General features: G+C 43.3%; 1 protein-coding gene across 1 annotated transcript in view; it reads left to right on the top strand.

The window, feature by feature from the left end:
• The window catches only part of dock3 (dedicator of cytokinesis 3), a 946,041-nt gene that overhangs the window by 169,324 nt on the left and 759,906 nt on the right, over positions 1-16,811 (top strand). The window contains exon 4 of the mRNA XM_072280136.1: positions 9,804-9,859. Coding sequence (XP_072136237.1) covers positions 9,804-9,859 — 56 coding nt within the window. The remainder of the gene's footprint in view (positions 1-9,803; positions 9,860-16,811) is intronic.

Raw genomic sequence — 16,811 nt, 5'->3', positions numbered from 1 at the left:
GTTTAAGGAGCAACTGTATAAAGTACAGTATCAGAATGTTCTAATAAGAAAGAAGGACAACGATGGCATGGGAAGGACCCCTTGAATGATGAGAGAATTTGTGTGAAATTGGTCAAGAAGGAAAAGATAATGTACATATAAGAGATTCTGCAGATGCGGGAAATTTAATTGAAAGGGTAGCTACTGGATAATCCCACCTTTTGCGGCAGACTGAGAGAAGTCACTCAACGACGTGGTCCCCCCAAATGTGTGTCATATATTACTGATGTAGAGGAGGCCATATGGGATACAGTTGGTGACCTCAACTGGGAGCTGAAGTATCACCTCACCTGGAAGGACTGTTTGGGGCCCTGAGTGGTGGTAAAGGAAGAGGTGAAGGCACAGGTGCAGTACTTGGCCTGATTACAGGGATAAATGCCAGATAGGAGATTAGTGAAGAGGGATGAGTGGACAAGAGAGTCATAATGAGAGTGGTTTCTACAGAAAGCAGAGAGTGTAGGATAATGGAATAGTGTGCATAATGGTAAGACCCATATAGATGGTGGAAGTTATGGAGAATGATGTACTGAATCGGGAGGCTCAAGAGGTGGTAGGTAAGGAACTCATTTCCTGTTGTGTCTGGGGTGAGGGAAATAGAGGAGATGCAGGTAACGGCACATCAATGATAATGGAAGAGGAGCCCTGCTGTTTGGTAAAGGAGGACACCTCAGATGTTCTGGAATGGAATATTTGTTCTAAGAACAGCATTCTGATGGAGATAGAGCAACTGAGAAATGGAGTAGCATTTTTATAAGTGACGAGTATAGCAAGATAAGTGTGAGAGTCAGTAGGTTTGTGAAACATATCAGTAGATGATTTGTCTCCAGAGATGGAGGCAGAGAAGTCAAACAGAAATGAGATATCAGAGATGGACCAAGTAAATTTGAGGGCAGGGTGGAAGTTGGAGTCAATAGTTGATGAAATTGATGAGCTCAGCATGGGTGCAGGAAGCAGCATTAATGCAGTCGTCAATGAAGCATAGAAAGAGTTGGGTAACATTGCCTCTGTAGGCTTGGAACGTGGACTCTTCCTTGTAGTCAATGAAAAGGCAGGCATAATTGGGACCCATGCAGATGCCCATGGCTACACCTTTGGCATGGAGAAAGTCAGAGGAGTTTAAAGAGAAATTGCTGAGGATGAGAACCAGGAAACTGGCTAGGACTGTTGTCCAGAGAGAAGCGGATAACTTTAAAGCCTTCCATATGGAGGATGGAAGTGTATAGGGACTGGACATCCCTAGCAATAATGAGTTGATCAGGACCAAGGTACTTAGTGATTGGAATGTCACAGATTTAGGTAGGAAGGGACTGAACCAAAGGGGACAAAATGAAGTTAAGTTATATGGACATGTGTTCGATGGAGTAGGAGCAGATAGAAACGATAGGCCTAATGTGACAGTCAAATTTGTGGATTTTAAGTTGGAGGCAGAAATGAACAGTAGGGGAGCTATGATGTTAGTGGCAATGGGAGCTCTCCAGACATGATGAGGTTGGTGAAGTACAGGAGATAATGGCCTGATATTCACTGATATTCCAGGGGTAATTAAGAGAAAGTGTCTGAGATTTGCTGCCTGCACTTAGCAAGACAGAGGTCATTTTGCCAGACTACCACTGCAACCCCCTTGTCTGCAGGTTTGATGGTGTTGTCATTGGTGCAGAGAGAGTGGAGGGCTGTGTATTCAGAGGGGGTGAGTTTCAAGTAGGAGAGAGGAGTGCTGAAGTTGCGACAGTTGATGTCTCGTTGGCAGTTAGAGATAAAAAGATCCAAAGCAAGCAGAAGACAAGAGCAGAGTGTTCAAGAAGAGGAGGTGGTTTGGAGATGGCAGAAGGGATTATCAGTGGGGTGTGAGGAATTGTTGCTAAGGTTGAAGGCTTGGAGACAGAGGACAGAAGAAGATCTGTGTGTTGGTGGGCACAGAACTCACTGAGGTGTGAGTGCATGGGGACAAATCTAAAGCCCTTGTTGATAACTGAATGCTCCATTTCAGAGAGGAGAAGTTCAGAGGAGATGGTGAAAACATGGCAGGGATGAGAGTTGGGATCAGGTGATAGTAGAGAGGGGTCAGAGGAAGGTTAGCATGTTCAGAGAAAGTGGGTGGGAGGAAAAAGGGGCTCAGAGGAATGAAGAGATAACAGGGGGAGAAGGGAGCTTGAGAAACCAAGGGTTGGTGTGAGTAGTGGTGGAAGACGTGGAGTCGCAGGACCCAGTGGCAATGAGAAAAGTCTTTGCCTGGAGTTGGAGGCAGCCAAGTTCAGAGCCGAAGTTGGAGACAGCCAGGGCCATGGTCCAGAGATTGCCAGGACAAAGGTCGTAGTAAAAGCTGGAGACAGTCGGATCTGCGATCTGGAGGCAGCCAGAGCTGAGGTCAGAACCGAAGCTGAAGGTGACAGGATCACTGTCTGGAGCTGGTGGGGTTGAATTGAATTGACTTCATTTCTTATATCCTTCACATACATGAGGAGTAAAAATTTTTACGTTACGTCTCTGTCTAAATGTGCAATGTGCAGTCATAGTAATTTATAATAAATAGGACAATGAATGTAACATAGAAATACACTCAAATCAGCGTGGGTTAATCAGTCTGATGGCCTGATAGAAGAAGCTTGTTGGTCCTGGCTTTTATGCTGCGATACCGTTTCCCGGATGGTAGCAGCTGGAATAGATTGTGGTTGGGGTGACTCGGGTCCCTAATAATCCTCTGGGCCCTCTTCTCACACCTGTCTTTGTAAATGTCCTGAATCATGGGAAGTTTACAACTACAGATGTGCTGGGCTGTCCGTACCACTCTCTGCAGACTCCTGTGATTAAGGGAGGTACAGTTCCCATACCAGGCAGTGACGTGGCCAGTCAGGTTGCTCTGAATTGTGCCCCTGTAGAAAGTTCTTAGGATTTGGGGGTCCATACCAAATTTCCTCAACCATCTGAGGTGAAAGAGGTGCTGTTGTGCCTTTTTCACCACACAGCTGATGTGTACAGACCACGTGAGGTCTTCAGTGATGTGAATGCTGAGGAACTTAAAGCTGTTTACCCTCTCAACCCCAGATCCATTGATGGCAATAAGGGTTAGCCCGTCTCCATTTCTCCTGCAATCCACAGCCAGCTCCTTTGTTTTTGCAACATTGAGGGAGAGGTTGTTTTCTTGACACCACCGTGTCAGAGAGATGACCTCCTCCCTGTAGGCTACCTCATTATTGTTTGAGATAAGGCCAATCATTGTAGTGTCATTGGCAAATTTAATTAGCAGATTAGAGCTGTGGGTGGCAACATAGTTATGGGTCAAGCCCGAGCTAGAGGTGGCCGGGTCAGAGGTCTGCATGAGGCTAAGGTCTCATCTGAATGCGGCAGGGGCCACAGCTTGCAATAGGCTGAAGCTGAGGACCGAGTCAGGGGCAGAAGATGCTGTGGTCTGGAGGCAGATGACCTTCTGTCCTTCCTGGGAGTGAGGAAGAAGAACAACTGGTGGGTGAAAGTGTGAATCTGGCAGAGAGTGAGGCCCAGAGCTGAGGCCGCAAACGAGACAAGGCTCACAAGTATCTCTGTATTGTAGAGAGGGTGTTGCATAGAATCAGGAGGGAGAAGCAGTCAATCAAATGCAGGTTTCTGGGATCATCACTAGGGCCAGACTGGTTGGCCTGAAAATGGAGCTGGAAGCATCTTCATTCTGATGTTTGGACTAAACAACAACTGAACCTCTTGATGATGTTTGTGTGCTTTTGTGCATTAAATTACTACCATCTGATTGGCTAACTAGATATTTGTATTAACATGCAGGTGTACTAATAATGTGGTCACTGAGTATAGATCAGTTGCAGATATGTATGGGGATATGGTAGATGGTATTTAAACTGGACATTTTGATTTCCCAAAGCTGTTGCACTTTGGGAAATCAAATTTAAAGAAAAAGTATACAGTCAATGGCAGGACCCTTTATCAACATTGATGATTGGAGGGATCTTGGTGTCCAAATCTATTGCTCCTTGAAAGTTGATAGAATTGTAAAGAAGGCATATTGCACATACTGAGTGCAAAAGTCAGGAAGTTATATTGCAGCTTTAAAATGCTGGCTAAACACATCTGGAGTGTTGTATTTCGTCCTGGTCATCTCATTGTGGGAAGGATGCGGAGGCTCTGGAAAGTGTGCCAAAGAAAGTTGCCTGATTAGAGGGCACGTGCCATGAGAGGTTGTACAAACTTGTTTCCTTGGATTATTGGAGGCTGAGATGCGAAATAACAGAAGTCTAGAAAATTATGGGATACGTACAGTACCTATAAAAATATTCGCACCCCTTCCCCACCTTGGAAGTTTTCATCCTGTATTGTTTTATAACATTGAATCACAGTGGATTTAATTAGGCTTTTTGACACTAATCAACAGAAAAAGATTCTTTCATGTCAAAGTGAAAACAGATCTCTACAAAGTGATTAAATTAATTACAAATATAAAACACAAAATAATTGATTGTGTACATATTCACCCCCTTTAATATGATACACCAAATCATCACTGGTGCAGCCAATTAGTTTTAGGAGTTGCATAATGAGTTAAGTGGAGATTACCTGTGTGTAGTCAAGGTGTTTCAATTGATTGTAGTAAAAATACACCTGTATCTGGAAGGGTCAGCTGTTGGTGAGTCAGTATCCTGGCAAAAGAGCAATCCATATAATTCTGCAAAAAGGTTATTGAAAAGTACAAGCCAGGAGGTGGATACAAGAAAATTTCCAAGTCACTGAATATCCCTTGGAGTACAGTGAAGTCAGTCATCAAGAATTGGAAAGATGTGGCACAGCTGTAAGTCTGCCTAGAGCAGGCTGTCCTCAAAAACTGAGTGACTGTGCATGAAGGGGACTAGTGAGGGAGGCCATCAAGAGACCTATGACAACTCTGCAGGAGTTACAAGCTTCAGTGACAGTGATGGGAGGGACTGTGCATGCAATGGCTGTTGCCTGGATGCTTCACCAGTCGCAGCTTTTTGGGAGAGTGGCAAAGAGAAAGAAAAAACTGTTGGGGGAAAAAAACTCACATGAAATCTTGGCTAGAGTTTGCCAGAAGGCATGTGGGAGAAGGTTCTGTGGTCTTATGAAACCAAAATTGAGCTTTTTGGCTATCAAACTAAACACTGCACATCATTAAAAACAGATCATCCCTATGGTGATAGCAGGTGGTAGCAGATAGCATGGTGGTAGCAGACCATGGAAAGCTTGTGAAGGTAGAGGGTAAAATGAATGCACAAAATATAGGGAAATCCTGGAGGAAAACCTGATGTAGTCTGCAAGAGAACTGCAACTTGGGAGATGATTTGTTTTCCAGCAAGACAATAACCACAAGCATAGAGTCAAAGTTACAAAAGAATGGCTTCAAAACAACAAAGTTAATGTCCTAAATTGTCCAGTCAGTGTCTAGATTGCAATCCAAGGGCTGTTTGCTCACGACCCTCATGCAATCTGACAGAGCTTGAGCAGTTTTGAATGGGGAAAAACTTCAGTGTCCAGGTGTCCAAAACTGAAGAGACACCTAATCACACAGACTCGAGGCTGTAATGTGCATCAACTAAATGCTGACTTGAAGGGTGAGAGTAATTAAGTAATCAATTTTTTTGAATTTAATAATTGTAATAAATTAGGACCAATTTGTAGAAATTTGTTTTCACTTGGACATGGAAGTCTTTTCTGTTGATCAGTGTCAAAAAGGCCAAATTCAATCCATCGTGATTCAATGTTTTCAAACAATAAAACATGAAAACTTCCCGGGAGTATGGGGTGAATACTTTTTATAGGCACTGTAAAGCTCAGCAGTAACCTTTTCCTTGTCTAATAGATGTAGTTAAGAGAGGGAGGAAGTTCAAAGGAGATGTGTGTGGTAAGTTTTTACAGTGGTCAGTGCCTGGAGTGTGCTTCCAAGAACCCACTCCAAGTTTTTCAAGTCTGTCCTTTGGCGATTACTTACCTTCCAGACGAGGTAGCTCCACTTAAGGTTTTCTCGGAAGTGTGGTAGGAGGGCTGCAGGTGAGGCTGAAAAACAATGTGGGTAAGATCCCCACCCCAGCTTACCTATTGTCCAAACTGTTGAGAACAAAGTGGTTGAACTAAGGGCAAGACTGGCCTAACAAAGAGTAACTGAGAGACTACTGTGTCTTACTGAAAAATGGCTTCCTCTGACTGCTTGAAGGCTTCTCAATTCACCAGATCCATGTGAGAAGTTAGAGACTAAGTCTACTTAATCAACAGCTCACGGTGTTCAGATGTGACATTCTGGTGTGCTGCTGCTCACCCAATTTGGAATATCTAATGGTGCTGTCACCCATTCTACTTGCTATCGGAATTCACTTCAACTCTCCTGATTGTAGTCTACATCCCAATTCAGATGAAAGTGAAGCCTTTGCTCAATGAACTATGTTGTCAACATTTAAAACAGGATGACATGAGGCCCTCTTTATCATTAACACAAACGTAGAAAACCTACAGCACAATACAGGCCCTTTGGCTAATAAAGCTGCGCCGAACATATAATTACCTTAGAAGTTGCCTAGAGTTACCCATAGCCCACTATTTTTCTAAGCTCCATGTACCTATCCAGGACTCTCTTAAAAACCCTATTGTATCCGCCTCCACCACCGTCGCCAGCAGTCCATTCCACGCAATCATCACTCTCTGCGTTAAAAAAAAAATACAACCTACCCTTGACATCTCCTCTGTACCTGCTTCCAAGCACCTTAAAACTATGCTCTCTTGTGCTAGCCATTTCAGCCCTGGGAAAAAGCCTCTGACTATCCACATGATAATGCCCCTCATCATCTTGTACACCTCTATCAGGTTAGCTGTCATTCTCCGTCACTTCAAGGAGAAAAGGTTGAGTTCACTCAACCTATCCTCATATGGCATGCTCCCCAATCCAGGCAACATCCTTATAGATCTCCTCTGCACCCTTTCTATGGTTTCCACATCCTTCCTGTAGTGAGGCGACCAGAACTGAGCACAGTACTCCAAGTGGGGTCTGACCGGGGTCCTATATAGCTGCAACATTTCCTCTCAGCTCCTAAACTCAATCCCACAATTGATGAAGGCCAATGCACCATATGCCTTCTTAACCACAGAGTCAACCTGCGTAGCAGCTTTGAGTGTTCTATGGACTCAGACCCCAAGATCCCTCTGATCCCCCATACTGCCAAGAGTCTTACCATTAATACTATATTGCCAGTGATTTCAACAAGGACAACTGCAAGAATATCTTATCAAAATACTAGCAGCATATCTACAACCCTACCAGGGGCCTAAACACTCTTGACCATTGCTATATAACAAAGATGTCTACAAGCCACTGTAGGATCCTAATGCTTTTGGATCCAGAGGTTCTCAGAAGTCAAGAATGAGGCATAAAACATGTTGCTTACAGCCGTTTAATTAAGTGTTACAAGAATGAAAAATGAATAAGAGAGGAGCTAGCAGAACAAAGCAAAGAATAAAAGAAAAATGTAGTTGTGGTTGTCTCGTACTCAGATTAGAAATAAACAAAAATTCTGGGGATAGCAATTAACCTCTGCCATGATTATTCTCAACACTGGTGCTCTACAAGGTTGTATCTACAGCCCCTATTCCTTGTGTACTCATGACTGCATGGCCAGATTCTGCTCTAACTCCATCTCCAAACTGCAGATGTTATTTCAGATACAGTCCACAACAGTAGTAACAATGTTGGGTACAGGAAAGAGATAGAGAACTTAGTAACATTGTCATGACAACAACCTTTCCCTCAATGTCAGCAAAACAAAGGAGCTGGTCATTGACTTCAAGAAGTGGGATGATGCAGACATTCCTGGTAACATCAAAGTTGTTGAAGTTGAGAGGTTCAAGTTCCTAGGAATGAACTTCGCCAAAAGCCTGTCCTGGTCTTACCATATGTGCTCCACAGCAAAGAAAGTTTACCTATGTTTTCATTTCCTCAGAAGACCAGAGTAACTTTTGCATGGTCCCCTGAACCCTTATCGATTTTTATTGATGCACTATAGAAGGTATCCTATCTGGATGTATAAAAGCTTGGTGTTGCAACTGCTCTGCATGTGACCACAAGGAACTGCAGAGCATTGCGAACACAGCATTTTATGGAAATAGTCTTCCTTCTGTGGACTCTGTTTATATTTCTTACTGCTTCAATAAAGCAAAAGATCCCATCCTACTCTGGACATTCTCTCTTCTCCCTTTTTCCATCAGGCAGAAGATACAAAAGTCTGAAAGCATGTACCACTAAGCTTCCTAGTATGATGAGATGGATTTTTGACCTCACAATCTACCTCATTATGAACTTGCACCTTATTGTTTACCTACACTGCACTTTCTCTGTACCTATTACACTTTATTTTCTATTGTCATTATGTTAACTTGTTCTTTTTCAATGCGCTGTGTAATGAATTGATCTGTATGCACAGTATGCAAGACAAGTTTTGTACTGTACCTCAGTGCATGTGAATTGGGGGGAGGGTCTTTAATGCTGGATGCCACTTTTTTGAGGCTTACCATTTAAAGGTGTCTTCGATGCTACAGAGGCTGGTGTCCATGATGGAGCTGGCAGAATATACAACTTTCTGAAGCTTTTTCCAATCCTTTGCAGTGGCCCCTCTGTACCAGATGGTGATACAACCAGTTTTAATGCTCTCCACAGGACATCTGTAGACATTTGCGGGTATCTTTGACATACCAGTTTTCCTCACACTCCTAATGAAGTAGAGCCACTGGCACACCTTCTTTGTAATTGCATCAATATGTTGGGTCTAAGATGGATCCTCAGAGATATTGACATCCTGAAACTTGAAACTGCTCACCCTTGCCACTTCTGATCCCTTGAAGAGAACTGTGTGTTCCTTCGACTTTCCTTTCCTGAAGTTCACAATCAATTTCTTGGTCTTACTATTATTGAGAACAAGGTTGCTGAGTGACAACAACCTCCTCATCTGTCTCACTCCTGTACACCACCTCATCACCATCCTTAAGTTCCACAGTAATAGTTGTATCATCGGCAAATTTATAGATGGCATTTGAGCTGTGCTTGGCAAATTACAAAAAGAACGCATTTGCACTGTAGAGGGTGCAGAGGGGAACTGAGGATGTTGCCAGAAAATGTTAGCTTTGAGTGAAGATTAGATGAGCTTGAGTGTTTGGAACATAACATGAAGGGAGAGCTAATTGCAGTCAATAAAACTTGAGTGACCTTCATGAAGTAAATAGGAAAGATTTAAGCAGAAGAATCAAAAACTACGGATCGCAAACTAAGGAGCGTGAATGAAAAAATAATTGATTGTAGTATTGGAGAGAAGATGCGAAAAAATATTCTCACTCAGGCAGTGGTTAGAAGCTCTAACTCCATGAATCAATGGTAGTAGGAGAAATCTTGGTCACTTAAAAATTATCTGGAAGGACACAGTGAAAGAAGGTGGGATTAGGCTTGTTAACTCCTTTTCAACTGGCATTGACTTAATAAGTCAATGGCCTCTTGTGTAATAAATATTAATCTCATCTTTTATAAAACTCTCCAGTAATTCTTTCAGTAATGTTTTTAAACAATCATTAATAAGCATTAAAGTGTCCACATTGGCTTGGATTTTCCAGAATTCCATTTGGATTTATACTAACCTTCCAGAATGATTTTAAGTATTTATTTTAAATAGGTTTTATGGGCTGTCTTCTAGCTGACACTGTACTTTTTTGTTGCTTTGATATACTTTAATTGAGTTTAGATTTTTTAAAGGGTTCAAAACTTGTTACTTTCTTTACAGGGTTTATTTCCAGCAAGTTACATTCACTTGAAGGCAGCTGTGGTTAGTAACCGAGGGTAAGTACCAATTGAATGGACACATGTCAAATAGCAAGTAAGTTATTTTAATGTTTATGGTTATTGTAATTTGTATTTTTCAACATAAAGTTTGATTTCCTGAAAATCAAACCATGGTTTCTCTTCAAACCATTGAAGAGAATGGAGGCTCAAAAATAACTAGAAATCTGAAATGACACACACGTGATAGAAGAACTCAGCAGGTGAGGCAGAGTCTCCATGGAGGGAAATGGAGAATTGACATTTTGGGTTGAGGCCCTTCATCTGGACTGCAGAGGGGATCTGGTCAGTATAAAAGGGTGGGGAAAGGGCTGGAGCTAGAGGTAGCAGGTGAATCCAGTTGAGAAAGGCAAGATGGGCAAAGCTAGGAGGTAGAGTGGGAATGTAATAAGTTGGGAGGTGATCTTCAGCGCTTTGTTACTTCCACTTACCAACTCTCAGCTTCTTTCCATTCCTGAAGAAGAATCCTAACACAAAATCTTGACTGCCCATTTTCCTTCATCAATGTTTCTTTCTCCAGCATTTTGTGTGTTTCTGTTGGGGATTTCTATTTTTTCAGTCCGTTATGTTTTCATGTAACATGTTTAAAGGACAAGTATTTGGTATCATTTATTATTTGTAATTCTTACCAATGACTTAAGCACATAACATCTTAATTTTTTCAATGTTCCCACATATGTTTTATACAATGTACCTATATTCTACCTTAATTTTAATTTTCTTTACCTAATCTATCTTCTCTAAAGTGTTCACATTTATTTATTTTTTTCATCATTTTGCATTTACATTTAAGTGAATTGGCTCGGATCCAGCTAGCTTCAAATACGATCAAAAAAAATTAAACACTGATGCTGATGAGAGCTGAATTAATGTGGTTTTGTAAATGATGATTACTGTTTCATCTGAATTAACAATTTTATTTACTGATCTTTGACATTGCTGGTCTCAACAACATTGAATCGACGTTGATGTTTTGAAATAAAAACTGGTTAATTTTGCAATCAATATTAAATATAAATAATTTGAAGTGTCTTTATTAAAGCATATGTTTTAAAAGTGTGGAACCATTTAATAAGGAGAAAAATATCGAACATTTGCTGTAACAACTTGAGCTACTATTCGCAACACATTGCACTACTTTGTACTCTCACCTTCAAACTCCCCAACCCCCATTCATCTATTTGATTTAAAGATCTCTACCATTTATCTCTGTGGTAAGTTGGCTTCCTTTTTTTCACAGGCATTTATGCTATTCATCCCTCCATCCACCTTCTCTGTAACTTAAAAACAACTTATTTTTCTGTCTTTCCCATGTCTGATGAAGAATTTGACCTGTTTCTTTTTCCAATAATGTTGTTTGACCTGTGTTTTCTGCACTTTTTTATTTAATGTCTCCATATTTTATAGGATATCAATCTAGGAATAGTTTAAATTAACATTATAGTCAATATTTTATGCATTCATTTGGCATTTTTGTCCTGTTTAATTGAGCATAGAAAGCAAAGAAACACTGCCATGCTTTAAAAACTGCCTTGCTGTATCACCCAATAGTAATTTTTAGCTTGCAGTTACATTATTATAAAATACTTAATCGATGGGCTATAATTGGCGCAAGAGGTCAGTTGATGGTGACGCAGCACGAGGTTTAAAAAGAGCTCCGATGCTCTCGACTCTTTGGTAGGCTAAAGTCAATGTGAGAGGGTGTTCATCGGTGACATGTGCGAGTTTTAAAAAGAGCTCCTGTGCTTTTTTGGTGGACTACAATCAGCGTGGGGCCAATAAGAAGAAGGGAGGTGTAAACGGAACAGCCATTGTGTGAGTGGGCAGTGTTAGAGTGGCCAGGCTTTAACTCAACAGGCTCGTGAAAGCACAGGAAGAGGTTCTAAGTAAGCAAGTTTCTAGTAAGTTCATTTTTTCCTGTTAGTACATAGCAAGTGAGCTGAGAATGGGTTTTAGATTTTGTGGCATGTTCCTTGTGTGAGATGTGGGATTTCTGGGGGACCTCCAGTCTCACTGATAGCTACATCTGCATGAAGTGCACTGAGCTGCAGCTTCCTAGAGACAGTGTTAAGGAACTGGAGCTGCAAGTGGATGACCTTCGGTTCAGATGGAGAAATGAGGCGATAGATATGAGCTACAGGGAAATAGCCACTGCTAAGTTCCAGGAGAGGAAAGGGGAATAGGCAGCCAGTGCAAAGTACCTTTGTAGCTGATCCCTCAATAATAAGTATACTGCTTTGGATACTTTTTTGGGGAGATCACCCCTGGGGTTTTCTGCCCCTGAATGTGCCTCTGTAGCTTGCTCAGAAGGGAAGGTGGAGAAAACAGGAGCGCAGTAGTCATAGGGGCATTCCATAATCAGAGGAGCAGAAAACAGATTCTGTGGACATGAAAGGGACACCCACATGTTATGTTGCCTTCCGGGTGCGAGAGTCAGGGATGTTTCAGATCAGGGCAACAACATCCAAAAGAGGAAGGATGAACAACCAAAGGTTGTGGTATATATTGGTACCAATGACATAGGTTGAAAATGGAAGGACATCCTGAAGAAGGAATATGGTGAGTTGGACAGGAAGCTGAAAGGCAAGACCTCCAGGGTAGTAATCTCTGGATTGATGCCTGTGCCACATGCCAGTGAGCATAAGAATAGGATGATTTGGCAGATGAATGCATGGCTGAAGAATTGGTGCAGGGAGCAGGGTTTCAGATTTCTGGGTCATTGGGGAAGGGGTGAGTGAGGCCTCTGTCAATCAGGGTCGACCTCAGACGCTGTGACCTAGCTGTCTAGATATACAAGTACAATATGAAGAGCAAGCTGTTGCTCCCCTTCTCCATGTATCTGATTAACCCACAAGTACAGCAGATTTCAATACAGATTGGTACCAGCAGCATCGAACGAGTTGCCAGTCATCATTGAATTCAGTATGTGACTGCCCTAGGGGCTCCAGCTCTGGATTTTTCCCTCAGGATACACTCCAGAAGCCTTCCCCATGAGTGGGTATAGCCACAAAATAGTGGAGGTTTGATGTCAGAGTTTTCCTTTTCCTATGTGAGATGCCAACCATGGTTGACGAGTCCCCTCTGTCCAAAGCGACTGGTTTTAAGGTGCCAGTAACCTGCCTTTGCCCCTTCTCCTGTCAGTAGAAACAGTTCTGTTGGGCTTAGTAGATAAGCCACATGTGAAGGCCAGGAGCTGGACTTGATTGTCAGAGGTTATTTGGGGTGCACGCCATTGGGAGCATTTAATAGGTAGTGGGAGCTTGTCCCCATTACCAGCTCTGTCTATAACAACCTTAAGGAAGGTATAACCTATACAAAAAGGACAGGTTACACCTGAATGCAGGGAGATTAATATCTTTGCAGGCCGGTTTGCTAGAGCTGTGTGGGAGAGTTTAAACTAATTTGGCTGGGAGAAGGGAACCAGAGACATAGGAGTAATTGGGAAGATTTGGCACAGTGGTAATTACCATTGTGATCAGTAATCCAGAGACTCAGTTATACACTGGGGATAAGAGTTGGAATCCCACCATGGCAGATGGGGAATTTGAGTTCATTAAAAATTTCCGACTATGAAACCATGTCGATTGTCATAAAAACCCATCTGGTTCACTAATGTCCTTTAGGGGAGGAATCCTGCCATCCTTACCTGGTCTGGCCTATATGTGACTCCAGATCACAGCAGTGTGGTTGACTCTTACATGCCCTCTGAAATGGCCTAGCAAACCTCCACTCCAAACTCACCCAGCTCGCTGTCTCCCCTGCCATCTGTCAGTGGGTCACTAGCTTCCTGACTGACAGGGTGCAACAAGTGAGGCTGGGGGGAGCATCATTTCTAGCACCCGGACAATCAGTACCAGTGTCCCCCAGGGATGTGTGCTCTCTCCACTGCTCTTCTCCCTTTACACTATTGACTGCACCTCACAGGATCCATCTGTTAAACTCCTGAAGTTTGCAGACGACACAACTGTCATTAGCAGACATCCCACCCTGCAAAAACTAATTTCAGGGAGGTAGCACCATCAATTTGCGGGAGACTTCCGGGAGAGGTGGGATGTCTGCAATAGAGTAGCTCTTTAGCAGCTGGCCAGCTAGTTTAAATAATGTTAGCTATGCTAATGAACGAATGACACTTGTTAAACTCACCTCAACATGTCTTTTACAGTCTTAACCCACCATGGGCAATAGAAAAGTCATTGTTGCAAACAGTGCAGCGAGCAACGCTGTCATTATTTTGACCCCTATTAGGCAGGAGTACACTTTAGTGTAGTCTGGGGTGACATACGTTTTATATATTTTTTTGGAACACTCAGCCATGGCGCGCGCATTCTCTCTCTCTCTCTCTCTCTCTCTCTCTCTCTCTCTCTCTCTCTCTGTCTCTCTCTCTCTCGGTCGCTCGCGCGCTCTCGCTTTCTCGCACGCGTGCTTTCTCTTGTGGTCGCTCTCGCGCTCTCCCTTGCTTTTCTCTCTCTCGCTCTCAAAAAAATTGATTTCCGTGATATTGTACATAATTTGCGGGCATCAGGGAGCCACTATTAATATGTGGGAGACTCCTGGAAGTTCCGGAAGAGGTGGGATGTCTGCATTGGCCTTATCCGAGACGGTGATGAGTCTGCATACAGGTGGGTGGTGGAACGGCTGGCCCTCTGGTGTGGTCAGAACAATCTGGAGCTAAGTACGTTCAAGACTGTGGAGATGACAGTGGACTTCAGGAGGAGCCCCCCAATACTCCCCCCACTCACTATACTCAACAGTATTGTGTCTGCTGTGGAGACCTTCAGGTTTTTGGGTGTCACAATCTCCCAGGACCTGAAGTGGACACCCAACATGGACACTCTTATCAAAAAGGCTCAGCAGAGGGTGTATTTCCTACGTCAACTCAGGAAGTACAACCTGCCTCAGGAGCTGCTGATTCAATTCTATTCAGGAATAATCCAGTCTGTTCTCTGTTCGTCCATCACTGTCTGGTTTGGATCAGCTACCAAACAAGACAAGAATAGACTCCAAAGAACCGTCAGGGCTGCGGAAAGGATTATTGGTGTGAAGCTGCCCTCGATCCCGGACTTGTATGCATCTAGAGTCAGGAAGCGAGCAAGCAGCATTATTGTAGACCCATCACACCCTGGACATCACCTGTTTCAACTCCTTCCTTCTGGTAGGCGCTTTAGATCACTGTATGCCAGGACAAATAGGTACAAGAACAGTTTTTTTCCGTATGCCATCAGTCTTATGAACACTTGAATTTTAGTCTATTATAAACCAAGTCCACCTGTACATACACAGGTATACCTCATTGTATATAGTTCACAATTATTTGTACTATTGTTTTGTTTGCTTTTTGATTCTGTACAGCGAGAGCTCAGGGAAACCGACATCAAATTCCCTGTATGTGTCCACATACTTGGCGATAATAAAGGATTCTGATTCAGTTGTATCCAGCCGCTAAAAAGAAAATAATGAGGAATGAACCCAGACAGACAACCCAGCATCGACCTAGGCACTCGAAATGACAACAGCAAAACCAGCCCTGTCAACTCTGCAGCGTCCTCCTTACTAACATCTGGGGACTTGTGCCAAAGTTGGGAGGGCTGTCTCACAGACTAGTCAAGCAACAGCCTGCCATAATTATACTGACAGTATCATACCTTACAGTAAACATTCCCGTCTTCTCCATCATCATTTCTGGGTATGTACTGTCTCACCGGCATAATAGACCTAGCAGAGGTGGTGTCACGGTTGTATACAGTAGCGAGGGAGTTGCCCTGGCAACTCTAAACATCGATTCTGCACCCCATGAAGTTACATGGCACCAGGTTAAACGTGGGCGAGGAAACCTCCTGTTGATTACCACGTACTGTTGTCCCTCAGCCGATGAACCAGTACTTCATGTTGAGCAGCATTTGGAGAAGGCATTGAGGGTGGCAAGGGCACAGAATGTACTCTAGGTGGAGTCGTCAATGTCCATCATCAACCAAGAGTGGCTCGGTAGTACCACCACAGATTGAGCTAGTTGGGTCCTATTGGATATTGCTACTAGACTGGGACTACAGCAGGTGGTGAGGGAACCAACAAGAGGGAAAAACACACTTGACCTCATTCTCACCAACTTGCCTGCCATGGAAGCATTTGTCCATGACTGTAATAGTAAAAGTGACCACCGCACAGTATTTGTGGGGACTAAGATCTAGCAGCCCAAGACTGGGCATCTATAAGGCGCTGTAGGCCATTAGCAGCAGCAGAATTGTACTCAACTACAATCTGTAATCTCATGGCCTGGCATATCCCTCACATCACATTACCACCAGGCTAGGGGATCAACCCTGGTTCAATGAAGAGTGCAGGACGGCATGCCGAGAACATCAGGCATACCTCAATATGAGGAGTCATCCTGGTGAAGCCACAATACAGGACTATTTGCATACCAAACACCATAAGCAACAAGTAATAGACAGAGCTAAGCTAAGTGTACCACAACCAACGGATCAGTTCTATGCTCTGTAGTCCTGCCACATCCAGCCATGAATGGTGGCAGACAATCAAGCAACTCACTGGAGGAGGAAGCTTCACAAATATCCCCATTCTTAATGGTAGAGGAGCACAGCACGTCTCTGCAAAAGAGAAGGCTGAGGCATTTGTAGTACTCCTCAGTCAGAAGTACTGAGTGGATGATCCAGCACCCCAGCATCCCACGTGTCAGTATGCAGCCAATCCGATTCACTCCACGTGATATCAAGAAACGTCTGAAAGCACTGGATAATGCGAAGGCTATGGGCTCAGACAAATTCCCAGCAATGGTCCTGAAGACTTGTGCTCCAGAACTTGCCATGCCACTAGCCAAGCTATTCCAGTACAGCTACAACACTGGCATCTACATAGCAATGTGGAAAATGCTACTCAGCTCCTGATCTCACCACCTCCTTGGTCCAAACGTGGACCAAAGAGCTAAATACCAGAG

The sequence above is a fragment of the Mobula birostris genome, chromosome 16 (genome assembly GCF_030028105.1).
Source record: "Mobula birostris isolate sMobBir1 chromosome 16, sMobBir1.hap1, whole genome shotgun sequence".
NCBI lineage: Eukaryota > Metazoa > Chordata > Chondrichthyes > Myliobatiformes > Myliobatidae > Mobula > Mobula birostris.
Note: the sequence above shows the minus strand (reverse complement) of the source record. Positions and strands in the feature narration are given on the sequence as shown.